We start from the raw sequence: 19,001 nt of genomic DNA on the forward strand, positions 1-19,001 counted from the left end.
GTCAGGGAAGGCAAAGAACTTGCTGAAGCCACCTCGCTCTAATCCAGTGGTTCTCCAACTTAAGCTATATCAGAATCCCCTGGGTTGTTACTTGTTAAAACACAGATTTCTGGGCCCTGCCCCTAGATTCAGTAGGTACATTAGTTTTCTATTGCTGCTACAACAAATTAACACAAAGGTAGTGGCTTAAACAGCCTAAATTTATTATCTTACAGTCCTGTAGGATAAAAATCTGATACGGTCTCACAAGCTAAAAGCAAGGCGTCTGCAGGGCTGCGTTCCTTCCTGGAGACTCTAGGAAAGAACATGTCTCCTAGCCTTTTCCAGTTTCTAGAGGCTTCTCACATTCCTTGGCTGGTGGTCCCTTCCTCTATCTTCCCAGCCAGCAATGTTGCGTGCCTCTGAAACTACTTGTGTGTCTCATTTCCCTGTGACTCTTCTTCTGCCTCCCTCTTCCACTTTTTAGGATCCTTGTGATTACACTGGGCCCACCCAGATTATCCAGAATAACCTCCTTCTTTTAGGGTCAGCTAATTAGCAACTTTAATTCCACCTCAACCTTAATTTCCCTTTGCCACATAACCTAACATATTCACAGGTTTTTGTGTGTGAGAGGAGGCATTATTCTGCCTACCACAGTAGATCTGGGGAGGCCCGAGAATCTGCATTTTGAGCAAATTCTGAGGTGAGGCTGCTGCTGCTGGTCTGGGGCCCACACTTTGAGAAGCACTGGGCTAAGGGATGAGATGGGATTCTGTCTCAAGTCTTTCTAGCTACAGAACCTCCAGTGGCCACCTCTGCTTCCACCTGTTTTCCTAAACAAGTATACATTTTGATTTGCTTGACAGCACAGCACATGCTGTTGAGGCATTTAAATCCATCCAAAGCTGCCTCTCAGTTCTCAGAAGGGGAGCTGCCCTGAGGATGGCCTATGACGCCTGAGACGGGTCCCCTGGGCTCTGCAGGACCTAAAGAAAGGGCATATACCTAAGATGCTAATTCCAAGACTGTGGTCTCCTTGTGACCAGTCTCTGCTAATGTCTGCTCCCCTCCCTGCTCCAGGCCACCTCACGTGCTCCAAGGCCAGCTCCAGGCCCTCTGTGTCCCTGCCCCTTGTAGATCCTCTGGCCACATCCCCAGTCAACAGCTTTGGGCCTCGGCCTCTTCTGTCTCTTCAAGTGGCTCCAAATTGCCAATGTTATAAACCCAGTGTAATGTCTGCTCCTCAGCACCCTCTTTGCTCACCCTCTCTTCTAGCTCTCTACTCCCCCACCCAGAGAAATCACCTCTTCTTTTTAATTCCCTTTATTCTTTAAAGGCAAGCCCTTAGTCCTTCTGAAGATTTCAAAAGCTTCACACACAAAAAACTTGATATTTAAACTTGTTCCATATCCAGTTACTTAAACTTACTAATGGTGCTATAGTCCTGGCCACTATTCTATCGGGGCATTGCACTGTGACCTTTTGTGTAAACTCCAGACTGCCCGACAGAACACTAACCTATCCAGACTGGGATGCGGGTCCCACAGCACCACCCATTTTGAATTCTCCTCTTTTCTGTGATCACAGAGGTGAATATGCTCTGACCGAATACACCGAAGTGAAAACTGTCACCATCAAACTCGATGACAAGAACCCCTGAAGGAGAGGCGGCCCCCTTCCTCCAAAGTTCGACAGCTGAATGTGGCAGATCAAACTTGCCGAAGAAAAAAGCGCATTTCTGACCTTCCCGGGATGCTTTCTTCTGGAGACTTCAAACCTACTGGATTGGAACAATCTGTGTTTCCTCTCACACTCCTGTTTTATTGACCAGGATGTTGTGTGTGGATTTGGGGATGGAGCAATGGGTCTTTTCTGTTCTCCCCTTGCCACCAAGCCCCAGGGACAGCAAAGAGGCTCAGGGCTTTGCAACAGAAAGTGGTATTTGAAGTGTCCAGCACTTGCTTAAAAATGCTTTGCTGACTCTGACTCCAGTAAGAATTTGGAAAAAACTCCCTGCATGTTCTGCAAACAGGGCCCTGCCCCTGTGGTCTCCTCAGGGTCCCTGCCCACAGGGCAAGCCCTCCTACCATTCAGTGGGAAAGGATTAGCACTAAGTTAAAAAAAAAACAAACAAACAGGATTTCGAGGATCTGATGTGGGGAGCTTTGGGGAAGCGTGTGCCATAGAAGGGGACTGGAGGCCTTGGCCATGGACGGGCATGGGTCTTTGAGGACTGCATCTTGACCTTACCATAGGACTCAGTTTCAAATCAATACTGCCTCTGGAATGTGACCGAGTCAACAGCTCAAAGAGCTTATCCAAAACCATGTCACAGTCTACCTTAACCAAGGCACTTTCTTAGGTAGAAAACATCCTAGTGTCACCATCACTGCTAAGGACCCAGTGCTCTGACACTACAGCAGCATAGCAAATCCTAGGATAATTGAGTCTCGAATTTTAGAAATTAGAGCCGTAATTCACTTTTACAAATTATGCATTTTTATCACATGCATTTTGGTTTATGCTAAGCCTATATAGTTTTCTTTTCTCCAGTTTGGTTATCCATTCTAGATTAGTAAAATATTCACAACTGGAAAGATTGCTGTTATAACACAGCCCTGGTTTTTCAAGTCCTATTTTGATATTAATTAGTGATTAATTAACAAATAACACCCGGACTCCATGGAGGAACTGGGTCTCCTACTAAAGTGGCCTTAGTTCTGCACTAACAGGTTGTGAGTTTGTCTTTTCTCCTTTGTGAATCCAAATGATGTGCAATTCCATATTTCAACTTGGAAAACTACAAGCGTTCCCATATAGCTTTAAAAAAGACAAAACCAAACTTAAATTGTGTTATTCGGATACTTTTACTATTACTAACTAGTACTTTTCTAATGGTGCTTATGTTTGAGAATTAAATTGTGGGGAGCAATAATAAAATGAAGGTCTGTGTCGAAAACAGCATATGTATAAAGAAAGTCATATATGAAATGGAGTTATTCTTATCAGAAATATGCAATACACAATTCACCTTCTCTCCATTAATTAACACATCACTTACACTATGAGTAACTTGTTAAATCAGGATTTGACTTCATACACTGAATTTTCAGGATTTTATCTCAAGTAACTATAGACACTAACCTTGATAGTAATGCATTAGAAGGTTCTTATTCTTTCATTGTACAATAATGACTTTAATATGAAATGCTACATTATTTATAATTGGTATAGTTAATGTATCTTTTTATAGTTGTAAGTACACAGAGGTGATATATTTAACCTTCTGTAATATATTGTATTTAGAAATGGAAATCTATATAGTATTAGATTTCACTTCTTTTTATGGTTTACTCCTGTGGTAGAGTTTTAAAATCTATTGGCCTGGGAATTCTGATCCTGACTGCAGATTGTGTTCAACAATGCAGCAATGATAAAATAAAATTGGATATTTGAGAAATGTTTGTTTCTTTTCTTTTCTTTTCTTTTCTTTTTTGAGGAAGATTAGCTCTGAGCTAACATCTGCTGCCAATCTTCCTCTTTTTGCTGAGGAAGACTGGCCTGAGCTAACGTCGGTGCCCATCTTCCTCTACCTTATATGTGGGTGAAGCCCGGGCCACCGAAGCAGAATGTGAAAACCGCTGCGCCACCGGCTGGCCCCTGTTTGTTTCTTTATTTAAAGACCAAACCCATCTTTTAATTCTGTGACTGACTTTCTCTTTCTTAGACCTTCGGTACACTATGGCTTGTAATAGAGCAGTACCAATTACTTAAGAATAAAATTACATTTGCTCAGTCCATCAGGCCAAGCACTTAGCCTGAGTGCAACCCACGTCTGTGGTTTGGGGGTAGACCAGGCAGGGAGGCCATCTCAGAGACTCTCATCTTTGTTGGTGACATTTAAGCTGTCATCTAAGCTGCCTGAATCTCTTTTTATCATAGAACAATGAGGACATGAGTGTGGAAAATGATAGGGAGGATTGCATGGGAAGTTAGGGAAAACCATCCCCCCACCGTGTGCACAAGTATCCATTTTTGTGATTTTTCTCCATGAGGATCTAGGCGTTTGGGTTGAACTTACCTAAAGTTTCTAAGGCTTCAAACCAAGAGGCCTCAGTCACCAAGCTGTGAGCTGACACTGAGGTCAGATCAAGAACATTCCTTGTACTTGGTTAGGTCCACCAGGTTCAACCTGTGCATTTGATGTGGACAGTCCAGATCTCTTCAGCCATGCAGCGACAAAGCACCACCCTTTAAGAGAAGACTTAGGGGAGTCTTGGATCAGATCGCTGTTAATGTATGCTCTTCTCTGTGCATTAATGTACCTAGAAACTGCCCGTTTCTCAGTCTAAATGTGAGCAGAAAATTCTAGGAAAATGACAGTTTCCTTCATTTGATTTGCCAAAGCATGACTCTGTGAAGGGAACCATTCTGGAGACACAGACCGGCTGTGGTGTGTGTGCGTGTGCACGTGTGCACTTGTGTGCCTGTAGGGGTGGGGTGCAGTAGATGGGCACATTCTCTAAGAGTGGACCCTTTGAAATGCCCTTACTTCCTTCTCTCTTTACTCCTAGCACATGCTGACTTGAGCTTGAAGGTGGATAATGAGGGACCTTTAAAAAAAAGTGTCCAAGGAGGAATGTCTAAGGAAACCGAGTACCCAGCTGAAGAAAGATGACTAGAAGACACCGAGGGGGCAGTCAGCCACTATGCCTTCAGAAGGCAGAAATGCTAGGCCAGGGAGTAGCTTCCAGCTGACCCCACCCTAGCAGGGGTCATTCCAACATGCAATGCTGAGAATCTGGTAAGGCGCAGAGCAAAAGTTAGAGGACCACGCGTCAGTGGGAGTCAAGAAACAGCAGTAAAAAACCGTAACTGACCTGTGAAGAACTACCCCATGCAAACCTGTGACTGACGCACGCCTAATAGAGAGAATTCAGTGCTAGGCTATCACCAGCTCGAAACAGGCCACCCTTGTGTCGAGCATCCCGGCTGTTTCCTACGTTGGAGATATTTTCTAGCCGATTCCCAAGCTCATTTAAAAGGGAAGTTGAGTTGCCCACATGGGCCTGGGCCACGTCCCCTCCAGTGTCTGCCCGGGCCCTGGGCCTGCGCTTCCTCACTGTGCCGCTAGATGGCGGGGCCGCGCGCCCTGGAGGCGCAGCCCGCGGCCGCGGCGTTCACTCAGCACCGCGGACACCACGCCCTGCAAATTATTAGGGACTTTTCGGTAGCAATCATACTGCTGCTTTTTGCATACTGGATTAGGACCGCAGAGGGGTGAGGACAGGATTGCAAAACCGCGCTCACCGTTGTAGAAGGGCTTCCCGTGGCGGGAGAGTTGGAAGGGCAGCCTCTTGGGAGCACAGCAAAGCTGCCCGGTGGTCCCCTCGCCAACCAGGGGCCCAAATAGCCGCTCCAAGTGGCCTCTGCGCCCAGAGTGTCCACGAGGTGGTGTGGGGGCCCTGCGGCTGCTCTGTTTTCATGAAATGACAGTGAGAGTGGTAGCGATTTGTACCTGTGCCTCGTGCTAACTCCTGGGAATTTTCCAATCTTGACATCACATGAGAGGAGCCCAGGGTGCGGGTCATGCCAGGGTGCAGAACCGTCTGCTTTTTCTGAGCAGGCTTCTCTTTTCCTGGCGGGCACTTGGAGCCGAATCTGAGGCCTGCCTGCAGCACAGACGTGCATCTTTATGGTCTGCTTTTGGAGAATGGCCTCAATGGTGTGATGAACATCCTTATGTTAGATTGAAATGTTATAAATTGCCAACATTCTACCATGTTTTATCTATCCCCCCAAAAAACCCCAATTTAAAATGACTCACCAAATAGCGGCATCTTTGCATATATCCATAATTAGTACATTCATGTGGTGGAGGGGGTGCGGTTTGCAGAATATTAAAGCTTTAAAAATACCCATTTCTATACTGTCCTATAAAGAATGAATGAATATTCCCCATCTTTTCAGTGTTTACTGACAGAGTACACGGCCAACATACAAGTCAGAGGTTAATCCGCAGATTTTGCTGCTGAGCAGAACAGAGAGACCGTGAAAACTGGGTTGAGCCGAGAACCCGCCAATCTTATCGCTGTGCCTACCTCGCGTGGAGAGAGGGGGTACCCAGACCTGGAGCAGACTTCGCGCTGGAAGGGCCCGAGGGCCCTGTCGTCTCCTGGGCGGGAGCGGTGAATTTGATCGTCCACGGTTTACGGCTAGGGAAACTGAGGCGGGCCCCACCGGGACGCCTCGCGCGGGTTCCGGGAGGACCAGCGGCGGCCGACTCCTGCCCTGCGCGCTCTTCGCGCCGCCCGCTGCCCGCCCTCCGCGCCCGCCCGCCGGCCCAGGATTGAGGAAGTGCGTCTGGGCCCGGCCCGGCCCGGCGCGCGCTGCCCGAGGCGCGGGGGGCGGAGGGCAGTGGCACGGCCAGGCCCCGACCCGCTGGTGTCCCCCAGGCCAGGCCCGCGCGCCCAGACCCGCGTCCTGGAGCGCCCGCGGCCCTGCCCCGCCGCCGCCGCCGCAGGTAAGCGCTGCCCGGGCCGGCGCCCCGTCCGGGGGCCTGGCCGCCTCCTGCAGCGGGTCCGCGTGGCGGCCTTTGCCCAGGGGCCGCCGAGGGCGCGGGGCGACCCCCGTCTCACTGCCCACTGCCCCACGCCGCGCTCGCGGGGCGGGGGGCGTGCGGGGCCCGTGAGAGGAACCCCGAAACCCGGCCCGGGACCGGGTCGGGCTGGGGGAGCAGAGGCAAGAAACAAAAGTAGGAAAATACACCAGGGCGTCTACATGTTTCCTCCGCTTTGGAGAAAACTCCTTCCTTCGTCTTGGGGCGGCCGTATGGGCGCGTGTACGCGGGTTCGATCGAGTGTGAGTGTGAGTGCATGTGTTTTGGGAAGGGACTGCACAGGGGTCTCCCTCTGCCCGGGGGAGGCCTGGGGATTACAGATGGCCGAGCGCGCCTTCACCCTCCTCAGGGTCTCGGGTGTGCTTCTTGCCCAAGGGTCGCGCCTCTGGCGGGGTCGGATGAAAACCGCCATCTCTACCGCGGTCTCAGCGGGCGGCCTTCCCTGACCCGGGCGCGGGAGAGGAGTGCGGGGCGGGGGGGCAGGAGGGGAGCCTGGGGAGGTTGGGGGTCGGAGGGCGGTCGTAATGGAGAACTTGGGGACCTCTGGGAGTCAGAGGGCGATGCTGATGGAGAATATGGGGACCTCGGGGTCAGAGGGCGATAGTGACGGAGAATTTGGGGACCTCTGCAGCCAGCTCAACCTGCCCCTTCAGGGATTGAAGCCGCGAAGTTTTTCTCCCACAAGCACGTCCCCCTGCAGAGGTCGGAGAGGTGGAGAAATGGGATCCTGGAGTTAGTGTTTAGCGTGCCTCTCACCAAATACACCACTGTTAGAGTTTGCCGCTCACTCACCGGACGTTGAAGGCTCAGCCAGATCATGCACAATTTTGGGAAACGTTGACATTCAATGCCTTTTGTGGTTTGACTTTATCTTTGTTTATGTCCTGGAAGAATAAAAATTAAGTTAAAAACAGCCAAACCTCACACCTAATTTGTCCATAAAGGAGGTTTGAGGGTCTGCCAAACCTTTCCCTCCCCAGGCTTCCACATTTCAGCAAGTGGCTTCATAGTCAACTCTGCTGCTCAGATCAAAAGCCTAGGAGTCATCCTCCATCCCATTCCCTCATTCCTTGAGTTCAGTCTGTTAGCAAGTCCTGTTGGGTCTACCTCCAACATGTATCTGGGTCCATTGTCGCCTTCTTTCTCACAGCCCCACCCTAGTCCAAGGTACTAGTGTCTTTTTCTCTTATGTTGGCAGCCAGAGTGACTGTTTTTTTAGAACAGGTAAATCAGAGAGTGTCGCTCCTCTGCTTGGAACCCTTCACTAGCTTTTCCTTGTGCTTGCTTGGCATGAAATCCAGGAGACCTCCTTCCCCTCACACCCCCTAGTTGATCCAGCCTTTGCCATCTCAGACCACCTGGGCATTGCCCCCCAGCTACCCTGGCCCATCTGCCTCTCCAGCACGTGACCTCTGCAGTGCTGCCCCCTGACTCTTCACTTGGCCAGCCACCGTCTCTAAACCCAGCCTCTCTCTCACATCCGTCTCTCTGCATCCTTCTTGCAGTCTCCACTGTCTGTGTGTGTTCCTACTTTATCTGTTTGATTTCTCCTTTAATTACCTGGAGGTCTCCACTGGAGCTCCAGGGGTCAGAGATTGTTCCTACATGCCTACCTTGCTCACTGCTGCATCTTGACTTCCAGAACCATCCAGGAGATGCCTAGTGCATCCTGGTATATAGACCTAATGGTGAATGGACACCCTTAACTTGTTTGTGGTTTCAGACTCATGAAGGGCTTCTGTTCCCAAACCCTTGGAGAATTTGGGGACCTCTGGGGGTCAGAGGAGATGGTGATGGAGAATTTGGGGACATTTGAGGATCAGAAGGCCACGGTGATCAAGAACTTAGGGACTTCTGGGGGTCCGAGGGAGAAGGTGTGGAGAACTTGGGGACTTCTTGGGTGTTCATCCAGGACTGAGAACGGTGTATTTCACCAGTGTGCAGCTCCATGATATTTTGATGTCCACAAATCCACTAAACACATTTTGTAGGCAAGCCAGTACTGGTTAAGAGAGGCTAATAATGCCAAAGGCGTGTTTAGCACCATGGGCCAACCATCTCAACCAGCTTTTGATTCAAAAAAAGAGCTGAACGATATGAGCATTTCTGACATGCTTCACTTGCAAGTAGCTTCCGGCTCTTTGGTACTGGCAATCCTTTCCAAGCCTCCTGAAAAGACAGGTGAGCAGGCTCAGGGTCTCCTATGTTTCTTCCCTGTCGGAAACTTTACAGCAAGTATGTCACCTTGCCCTTCCCACAAGCTGTAAGTTTCATGAGCTCGTAAAGTTCATTCCTCAAGGAAAGGGCCCAATAAAAACATTTGTAGTACGAATCTCATTAAGCATTTAGATTTATTCTTTTCTTTTCTTTTTCATTATATATTTAGATTTAGTTTTATTCAAAGAAAATTGGTGCGGTTTTAAAAATTATTAAACTAATTATTATTGCAGACAACCTCTTGACGCCCTCTTTAGGATGTATGCACCATAGTGAAAAGAAAACATGTAACTTACAGCCATAATTTGTTGCATTGGTCTGGACCCAATGAAGCAGGAAGAAGCAAAGATCCGTTTGAGGGCAAAGATTGAGCAAAACCTGAGTTACCTCATCTTAAAACTTCTACCTTAGAGTGGATGCCAAAATACAAATTATAATTGAAAAAATGCTCCAGTGGCAAAATCCTCCATTAGTTAAGTGATTTTCAAAAGGAAACTGAAAATGAAAAGGGGAACAAAACGTGCTGGGTGAGGGTTGGCCGAAAATATTTTTACAATTTTTTTAAACTTAAAACCATTATATGGTAAGACGCTTCTGTTTTCAGAAGGAACAGCTACTAGCTTTTGGAGTGTTGATGTGTTGTGGGTATATTTGTAGCTGGTTTTGAGAGGCATTTGAAAGCGTTTAGCAACTCTGTTTCTTGGTTTCTGAATGTTACTGTGCGATTTGGAGCCTTTATTTTAAAATGGAGATTCTGCTTTGTGGCTCCTCCTTGTCTGTGTCTCAGGCGGATTTTGCTCAGTGCCCACCCTGCTCAGGGCACCTGCTGGAACCTGCTCGCTGGGGAGCCAGCACAATCATCCTGCTGTTATTGCAGGAAAGAACCGCTTCTGGTCCTCTTGTCGAAAGTGACTGCAGAAGCTTGACCTTAAGTGAAATTTCACAGCAACCTGCGAGGGTGCCTGGGCAGGGGGGTGCATGCCTATTTTTAATAGATGAGAAAACTGAGACACTTGAGTTTCATCTTGAGGTCACACCACTGACATGTGACAGAGATAATCCAAGCCTTTGACATCCAGATGGTGCTTTTTCCTTTCCACATTGTCTTGGGCATCATTTACGTGACTTTGTTTTTTCTTTTTTTGGACTACTGTATTACTCTCCATTTCAGAGTTCTCTTTCAGAGAACGGTTGCTAATTACCCTGTCCTTGACGTGTGATGTATTCTGTACAAACACTACTAGAAACACATGCGTTTCACATGGTGATACCCTTCCCCTTGCAGTTTACCCTGTGCCAAGCCTGAGCTGGGCCTGGGCCTTGCCCTCGAGGCTTCTGGTCATTTAATCACCAGAGCAGCATGGGCACGTGTGTTGGAGGAGCCCCAAGCTCAGGGGAGCCCAGCAGGAGAGAGCAGCTCCCGCCACGGCAGTTCGTCGGAGCCTCGTTAGTTTTAGGAGATGACCCTCCATCTAACTCTGGATCAGCTTCTCTGGATACTGAAACTATTTGGGTCAGATAATTGTCTGTGGGGGCAGCTGCGCTGTGCATTGAGGGATGTTCAGCAATGTCCCTGACATCGACCCAGTAGATGCCTATAGCACCTCCATCCCCAGACGTGGGAACCAAAAATGCCTCCAGACATTGCCAAATGTACCCTGGGGTGGTGGAGAACAGGCAAAATATATAGGGCTCCTTTCTGTTATTCCCCAGGGCTCAAACTGACTTGGCTTCATAACCAGTACCAGTGCATTCCAGACCCGTTCTCTTTGGGGTTTGTTTGCCTCATTGCCTCTTTGGAATTCCATGCTGGCCTCTGGGCTTCCGGAAGAGTCTGTCCTGGGCAAAGGGAGGCCCTTGCTTTGTGACTAAATGTAAGTGTGTCTGTCCCATCCCGACTGGAGTGTGAGCCCCTGAAGGCAGGAGCCTCATTTAGTTTTCTTGGCGTCACTGTGCAAGTGACAATGAATATGTTTCGATGGAACAATGACTGAACCCTTTACCAGTGGATGTCCTGCAGTTGTTTGGGTTTTCTTCCAGACTCTTCTCAGGTAGACATGCTCAGAGCCCAGCTGCGAGGTGGAGTGGGGAGAGCTTTGTCCTCTCACGGCTCCCACTGGCCAGGCGTGGCTGGATAGATGGATTGTCACAAAAGAGAGGGGAAAAACCAATGAACCAATATAAATAGCAAATATAGGCAAGGGTGAAGGAAGGGACTTGACAGTTAAGAAAAGCTTTCTGATTTTGTGATGTTTTTTACCACCAGAACGAGACAGCTTTCTGCTCAGCCATGACTGTGTGTCCATGCTTTAGTCCAACCCTCGGGCAGCGGCGGAGGCAGTGACCACAGCCAGAACTGACTTGGGAGAGCGACCACCCTGGGGGTTGATGGCTGGCATGTCGCAGCGACCACCCAGCATGTACTGGTGTGTGGGGCCGGAGGGGTCAGCCGTGTGTCCAGAACGCGCCATGGAGACGCATCACGGTAAGGGCCGGGTTGGCCAAGCCTGCTGTGCATGTCCTGTGGGGGGTCTTGGGTATGTAAGAGCAAGGGGTTTTCAACCAAAGGATATAAAGTGCCAATTATTTCGTGAATTCTTCATTATAAAATTTATCTTGGGATTCTCACTTAAATTCCAAAAACTGAAGGACCATGGGACAAAATTTGTTGTGGACTGAAAGCTCTTAAGAATCAGTGTGTCGCTTCATGTTGGTTAAAAAGACTTCTTTTAAATGGGGATTTGGTTTTATTTTCTTGTTATAAAAATAATACATATTTTTTAAAGAAAAACTGAAAAAAAGGAAGTAGAAAATATTCACCCAGAGTCCTAATACCCTCAACACAAGCTCGGTTAACATCTTATGTGTTCTCGTCCAGTCAGTTTCTCTGGGCTGCAGAGACTTTGTTTTAATTTTATTTACTTATAATGGTGTACATAATTTCGTATCCTGCTTTTTTCTCCTAACCTTGTATCAGTCATCTAGCTCATGTGGTCAAGTGAAACATCATTTTATGTGGGAGCATAACATCTATTGGACATTTGGGGACATTTGAGTTCCTTCTAGTTGTTCACTCTTACCAAACGAGTGAGCACTTCCATCTTTTTATACATGGTTTTGAGAGTATTTCAGTAAATAAATTTACGGAAGTGGAATTATTGGGTTTGAGTGTTTTTACGCCTCTTTGCATTATTGCCAGATTTTCCCCTAGAATTACACCACTTTTAACACCAATAGAATATCATTGATATTGTTGTTAACAATTAATATTTGTTAAACCCTTAGTAACTTCCAAGCACTGCATTCAGTGCCTTAGGAAATAATCTCGTTTTTCCCTATTTTATAGCTAAGGAACATGAGAGTAAGAAAGGTCTAGGTCAAGGTCAAACTTGGTCAAGGTCAGCAACCTGTAAATGGCAGAACTGTACTTTGAACCCTGTCTTAACCCTAGAACTCTCTGGGCGTCAAAGGCTAGGCCATCCTGCATGGGTGGAGAGGGCCCATATGTTGGCTTTGAGAGGATTTGTGTGTTTATATCCTCAGTTGCGTTCGTTAGTGATTCAACGTCGTACCTGGCTCAGCACACACTTTGCTTAGTTGCTTGAGTGTTTTTTCTCCATCAAAAATGCCCAAAAGCTAAGTAGGGTGATGTTTCTGGAAGATTTCTTTGCACATAAATCAAATTATGAAATGGGAAAAGAATTTGCCTCTTGACATTGCCCAGCACTAAATGTTCCCAGAGTGTTTGACTTGCATCTTTTGAACAGTTATTTTTCCTTTTTTCAGACGTGTGTCTTTTTCAGTTGCTTGTTAGATAGGCCTGGCCTTATTAGCGCGAGATCATGGCAACACGTGTAGTAGAATGCTACTCCCGATTTTTGGGGAGTGACTCTACCTTTCCAGGGTGCTCTCAGCTCCATTAGCCCACCTGCCTCTCCTCTTAGCCGTCCTGAGGGATGAGCGTTGGGGCAGGGAAGTGGGCTCCATTTGGGGCTTGCTTCATGGGTTACTGTGTCATCCGAAAAAGCCCGACTGGGGATTCTGTCCCTTCCCCTCCTGGTCAAGAGCTGGTGGTCTTAAATGAGCGCTTCTCCACCCTGGTCCCCAGAATCACTGGGAAGCTTCAAAAACTGCTAAAGCCCAGGCGCCACCTCAACCCACTGGAGCAGGCTCTCGCGGGGAGGGGCAGGCCGGGGCATTTGTTAAAAGCTCCTCTCCCCTCCATGATTCTAATATGCAGCGGGGGTTGAGAACCAACTGCTCTAAATGGTTTGGGTCCCATGGAGCAGCACTTCTCAGATCGCAATGAATGTGTGAGTTCCCTGCGGATCTTGGTGAAATGCAGATTCTCGTTCTGAGGTCTGGGGGTCCCAAGAGTCTGAATCCCTGACAGACTCCTGGGTCGTGCCACTGTCGTGGTCTGCCAACAGAGTGGCAAGGCTGAGATGATAGCTTTCCAAGGTGTCCAGGGATCCCCACTGATTTTACGGGTCCTGGAGACCTGGGCCAATGGACCCTGCACAGACTCGGAACCAGCCCTGTCTCTAAGCTTGAGGTAGGACCGATAACCAGACAATGATCCTGTGTCCCGAGAGGTCAAAGCACTGACGTTCCCAGCCCCCATTTCCTCCCTTACAGATCTGTGTCTGAACTTCACAGTGCTCCGATGATGGGCTCCCTCTCCCTGACAGCTGTGATCACCAGGTTGGAAGAAGCGGGCTCAGAAAAGTCTTTTCTGCCGAGGGGCCTCTTTCCCCAGTGGAATCTCAGGACTCCCAGCACCCTGTTCTGAGTGACCTCAGGACGCACACAAGGGTCCAGGAGACAATGGGAATCATGCAGCCCCACTGGGTACTGTTCCCAGTGCTTAGAGATTGCAGGTGCTCACAGGGGAGCTGACGTCTTGTGAACCCCTGATGCTGGAGGAGGTGTTCACACAGGGACCAAACACAAGAACCAGAGAGTTAAAGAATGTGAAAGAAAAGTGGCCTGAAATACATCAGAAAATTCTGTCCAATGGCTTAGCATTACAGAAATTATATTCTCTATTAAATCCTCATAACGATCCCTATGAAAAAGGTACAAATTTATGCCCGTATGCTGAGAATTTAAAGGTCCTATAGGTGATAGCAGAGGAACTGAGTGTGGGAGCCCTTCCCTGGACCCCCAGGGCTTAGATCCTACAACACCCTCTCCTGCTGGTGATGGGCTACTTCTTGGTGGCCAGGCATCAAGCCCCTCCTGGCCTCTTGCAACCGCTGTTCAGTCCTGCTGGGTGCAGTGGAGGAACGAGGGCAGAGGAGGACCTGCCTCTGCTTGCCCACCCCTCCAGGGGAGGACAGTGTCACTGTGGAGACCTCCATGGGTGCTGGGAATGCTGAAGCCGTTACCGATGGCTCTGGGTTAAGCAGCCGCTACTAACTGTGCGTGAGCTAAGGAGATGGGCACTGCTCATCACTGTGGTCTTTAGAACCCCACAGGTAGTTTGTGACTGTGTTTCCTTTCACTGAGCAGGAAGGGATGGGGAGAAGCTTCTGGGACTCACACAGTGTGGTGAGAGGTTCAAGACCCTACTGTGGCGTTTATCAGGACTGCATTCAATTCTCAGTCCTGGGCGACCTTGGCCAAGTGGCTTAACCTCTCTAAACCCTGATTCAGACAGACACAAAATCTACTGGGATGCACCAGTCAGTATTTGTTCCTGGCCCTTAGGTCACTGTGTGGCTGGGGCACTCTGCTGCATGCTGCCATCTGCAGCTCTGTTCCACGGGACTCCTATGCTCCTGAGACAAGCAGTCTGGCAGGGGGCATTCCATTGCCAGTGGCAGAGGCACAAGTGGAGAAAGCAGAAACATGTCATATCTCTTAAGGCCTGGGCCACCAGAGTGGCATGCTGTCTCCTCTACCCCTGTGCCTTGGCCAAAGTAAGTCACATGGCCAAGCCCAAGTAAAGAGCTCTGTCTACAGGGAGGTCATGGCCAGGCTGTGGATGCAGGCCACGGTGACGGATTGGTGCCCGTTATTCAGTCTGCCATATAGGACTTGGTGAGCTTCAATCCTTTAAAAAAAAAAGTGTATCTTATTTCTGTATTTTTATTTACTTATTTAAGTAGCCGGCAGAGCCCTTTTCTTGCATGAAGTCTTGCCTGGAGCCCCAGCCTATGAAACATCTAGATGAAAGTGGAGTTGCTTTGAGGGCACTGGTGAGGGGGTAGCGGTGGTGAATCCCACCCACTGCTCTTCACCTTGACCCAGGAGCTCTGCAGGCCCAATTTTAAAACATCCCATGTTAGATTTCATTTTCACAAAGTGTAAATTATATGCACCAAGAGCACAGCCTGGGGCCAGGTGACACTCAAAGGGTAGCCCAGTCACGTGGGGATTACAGCCACTGCTCTTTGCTTATCTGTAGTGTTAACATTTTCTACAAGGAGCACGCATGCTAGTGTTTTGTTTTGCATTACTTAGGCAACCAGAAAAATAATATTGCAGTTTGTTTTAAAAATCGTTGTTTCTTTAAGTGCTGATGTTTTGTGATTAGGATCTAAAAGGCACACCTCGGTACTCACATCCAAGGTCAAATTTGCTTCAACTGCCCTCTTTCCCTGTAATTTCTTTCCGGAACAAATGGGAAATGCTTGACTCAGTGAGGCTACAGCTGCCCCTCCCTCAGGGCCCACCTAACAGATGAGCTGGATCTGTTCTGTCCTACCTTCTGCCCAGACGCCCTGGAGTCGTGGGGAGTCCTGCTCCCCCCGCCCCGTCCACCAGCCTCACCCCAGGGAAGACTGTTCCAGACCTCATTGCCAGCACTGCCTAAGGAAAGTCAGTTGCCAGAAAGAAAACCCGTGAGACTCAAATTATGCTAGATGTAGGAACAGCTTTCTCACCTTTTAAAAATCCTTGGAAGCTAAAATGCTGTGGAAAGGATAAAGTTATGGCTATACTTCCAAGTATAGTTTAGACAAAGATCCAGACTTTGATAAAAATCAGTGAAGACTGGTTTTTTACTTTTAGGTTTTTGGTAATGGCATTTTGTGTGTGTTTTTTCTAGGTGTGTTTGCCCCTGCCTTTTCCAACTTGCATAACCCACCTTGTCCTTGTTTAGAAGATTAGCTCTTTCAAAGCCTGCGAATGTGTGAGTGCTTCGCTAGCTGCCGTGTAGTGCCAGGTGGTCTGTATGTGCCTGTCCTGTGTGTGTACAGCACAGTTGTGTCCCAGGAAGGTGTGTCGCAACCTTACTAGCACCGTCTCCTTAGCACCGTCAGCAGCCCGCTCGCCTGTTGGGCAGGGGGCATGTTTGGAAAGCGTGGATGAGTTTAGAGCGTGTGAGCTGATGGAACAAGGGTCGATGAGATGAGATACGGGGCTGGGGCTGCAGGCAATCTGTTTTGACAGACATGTCATTAGAGTTCCGCTGCCCTTGTCTGACACTAGTCAGAGTGGAAAAACCTGTCTTGCCAGCTGAGGCGAGGCTCCCTGGAAAGTAGAGTAGTGAGGAAACTTCTAGACAATTCAGGCTGAGAACATTTGGCGAGACTCTTCTGGATCATGGAGGGTGAGGGGTGCTTGGACAGACATCACTCGAGGTGGCTCACGTGCCCCACCTCTCTGTGAGTGGTCCTAAGTTCAGCTGCCTGCCTCTCAGAGCACTGTCCTCCACCAGACCAAGCATGGACCAAAGGAGGAGAAGGAACATTCCGGAGGGTCTTCAGTTCCCAGGTTTTTACATAACTACTTTCAATTTCCTTTCCTTTTCCTTTGGCTTTTTCAAATCTGTATTAAAAATAACTTCTTAATATAAGAGTCAAATGGTTTGCTCAGGTGGGGTTCTTCCTGCCTTCCAGAAATAGAAGTAGGAAGTAGACTGAAGTAGGAAGTGCCCTTCAGGTGGTAGTGGGCTTTCTTGGTGGGTTGCTGTAGGAAATCCTGCAAGGGACAGATCCACGTTGATGAGTGCCTTTCAGAGTGTAACCGCCAGCCCACATCCTTAACCTGTTCCTGGAGTTGGTGTCCTACTTAGACCTGCTGGGCTGTGTTCACACCGTGGGAGCGGGGAGGGGTAGACAGAGCTTTGCTGGGAAGCAGACTGTGGTCAGTGGGGCACCCTTCTCCAGCCTGGCCGCAGGAGCAGCCCTGAGCCCTCCAGGGACCATAGCCAGTGTCCAGTAAGGAATCCCCTATTGAGTGAGGAGAAGGGAAGGGAGGCTGAGCGGTGGCCCAGGGTCGTGGGAGAAAACAGCTGTGGTCATGCCCCATGCAGGCATCTGTCATGTGGGCAGCTGTGCTTCATGCGCACACAAAGCCACCCCCAACTACAGAAGCTCTGGGTTTGAGGGGGCTTTTAACGTTAACCTTAATCTAAGATTTAGATCTTCTCCCAATTATTTGTCCAGAATGTGCTTGCTTGCTTTTAGCAACAGGGAGCTGACTACCTCTTCAACAATGCTAGCCTTTCTGTGGCAAGCCCATTAGGAAGTTTATGCTGCAGAAACTGGTCCTGCCCCTGTCGCATCTGGCTTCACCTATCTAGGCTGATTGGAATCCCTGACCCCTTTCTTGCAGCAACTAAAGGAGATGTCTTGCCCTCCCTGTGGATTCCTTTTTAGGCTGAGTAAACCATCCCACTACTTTCAAGAGCGGGCAGCCTGCAACTTCACAGGTTCCACTCGGATATCCTCGAGATTTTGCTCCTTAGTCTGTGGACAGACCACTAGGCCATGGCCACCTGGGCCCAGGGAAAGAGCTGCCTCCCACGTCCTCCCCCGACCCTGCCGTGGGCCGGCTCTCAGGTGGACCACCCCACCCCCACACGTTCTAGGTGCCAGACCCTGAAGCTCACCCAGGGCCTCAGCCGCTGCCTGCCTTTCCTGTCCCCAGCATTTGCCCCTGACTTGGCTCCATTTATGAGAGGTGGAGAGGGCAGGCCCCCTCTTGGCCCTTGCTCGCTGGGGAGCAACCCAGGCCCACCTGGCATGCATTCAGTGACCAAGAGAGATTTTCTTTCCAGCCATGTGCTCCGGCCCCCACTGAAGAGGTTAGTGGCCTGTGAGCAGGGAGGTACCTGTGTGGACGTCACCAGGATCCAGTCCAGAGGGACAGGGATTGTCTCCCACCTGCCTGGTTTCCTGGTCCACGTGAGTCAGACCTTGGAGGAGCCATAATTAGGGATTTATATGAAATTCTGTAGTTCTCTGGGAATGGACCCCTCCCCAACAAGAACATGGAAATCCAAACTCTAGTGGATGAATCTCACACACGTGTTTTTAGGAACCCCGATGAATGACGATAGGGGGCTTCCAATATTCCTGAGAAGTTCACGTTCTGAGTCTGTTCACCATCCTGGCCATCCTTGTGTTTGGTTTGTCCAGATTCCCCTTAACCATCTTGCTACTTACTGAGTGACATTTGTCATAAAAAAGAGAAAAAAACCCAAAACCAGAAACATGCATCTCATGCAATAGAATCCTTCCTGAGCCCATAGCCCTGATGATATAGAAGAGTCACACGCTAGTCAGAAATTTACTGTCAACTGTAAAGAACTTTTCTTGTTACACTTCATTTTGCTAATTCTCTCTAGGGTTAGGCCTAGAGCTTTTATCTGATCTATCCAGCATCCAGGACCCAGTGGCTAGGACATGTCGCCAGGTGTTGGCTAAAATCACCTACCTGGTCATTTCAGGAGAACGAAGAACAAAAATAATTTTGGCACTTTTAATTTATCAGAGACTTAGAGATATTTAAGGGCATTGAAAAATTGTAGGCCATTATTTTGAATATAGAGTATGTGATGATGTAAATTTGAGGTTAGAATTTGAATACAAAAAGACAAGCATGACACTCAGAGTTCTTTTTAGGAGCTCATTTTGGACTTCAGATGGCCTTGTGAGCTTTTAGAGGCAGGTGGGTGGTCACAGGCGGCCCACACCTGTGGGAGCTGGAGATGGAGGGAGGCCAGGGCCGGACCCTCAGGCCGTTCCACCCCTGCCCCAGCTGTCGAGATCAAAAGGCTCCCCTGGGCCATTGCCCTGTCTGCCTGCAAACCTCTGGGTCCAAAAGCAAACAGCAAGCAAAGAGCCCCTCCCTGAGTGGGCAGGGAGCTCCCTGAAGTTCAGAAAAAGTTATTTGTGTATAATCACACACATTCTCCTAGAACGTCCAGATGATACACACAGAGTCACAG

The 19,001-nt window shown here is 48.8% G+C and overlaps 2 protein-coding genes and 1 long non-coding RNA gene across 5 annotated transcripts in view; 2 read left to right on the forward strand and 1 right to left on the reverse strand.

Moving 5' to 3' along the window:
• ALDH1A3 (aldehyde dehydrogenase 1 family member A3) overlaps window positions 1-3,442 on the forward strand; it is a 37,575-nt gene extending 34,133 nt beyond the window's left edge. For both annotated transcript variants that reach the window (XM_070620324.1, XM_070620334.1), the window contains one exon: window positions 1,570-3,442. In XM_070620324.1, coding sequence (XP_070476425.1) covers window positions 1,570-1,642 — 73 coding nt within the window. In that variant the 3' untranslated portion in view covers window positions 1,643-3,442. The remainder of the gene's footprint in view (window positions 1-1,569) is intronic.
• LOC139083482 (uncharacterized) overlaps window positions 1-6,275 on the reverse strand; it is a 34,766-nt gene extending 28,491 nt beyond the window's left edge. The window contains exon 1 of the long non-coding RNA XR_011540228.1: window positions 6,084-6,275. This is a non-coding gene — a long non-coding RNA (uncharacterized lncRNA). The remainder of the gene's footprint in view (window positions 1-6,083) is intronic.
• Window positions 6,276-6,335: 60 nt separating this feature from the next.
• Window positions 6,336-19,001, forward strand: part of LRRK1 (leucine rich repeat kinase 1) — a 121,204-nt gene continuing 108,538 nt past the window's right edge. For both annotated transcript variants that reach the window (XM_070620299.1, XM_070620307.1), the window contains exons 1-2: window positions 6,336-6,505; window positions 11,085-11,303. In XM_070620299.1, the coding sequence (XP_070476400.1) occupies window positions 11,207-11,303 (97 nt within the window). In that variant the 5' untranslated portion in view covers window positions 6,336-6,505; window positions 11,085-11,206. The remainder of the gene's footprint in view (window positions 6,506-11,084; window positions 11,304-19,001) is intronic.

This window comes from Equus przewalskii, chromosome 1, assembly GCF_037783145.1.
Source record: "Equus przewalskii isolate Varuska chromosome 1, EquPr2, whole genome shotgun sequence".
Taxonomy (NCBI): domain Eukaryota; kingdom Metazoa; phylum Chordata; class Mammalia; order Perissodactyla; family Equidae; genus Equus; species Equus przewalskii.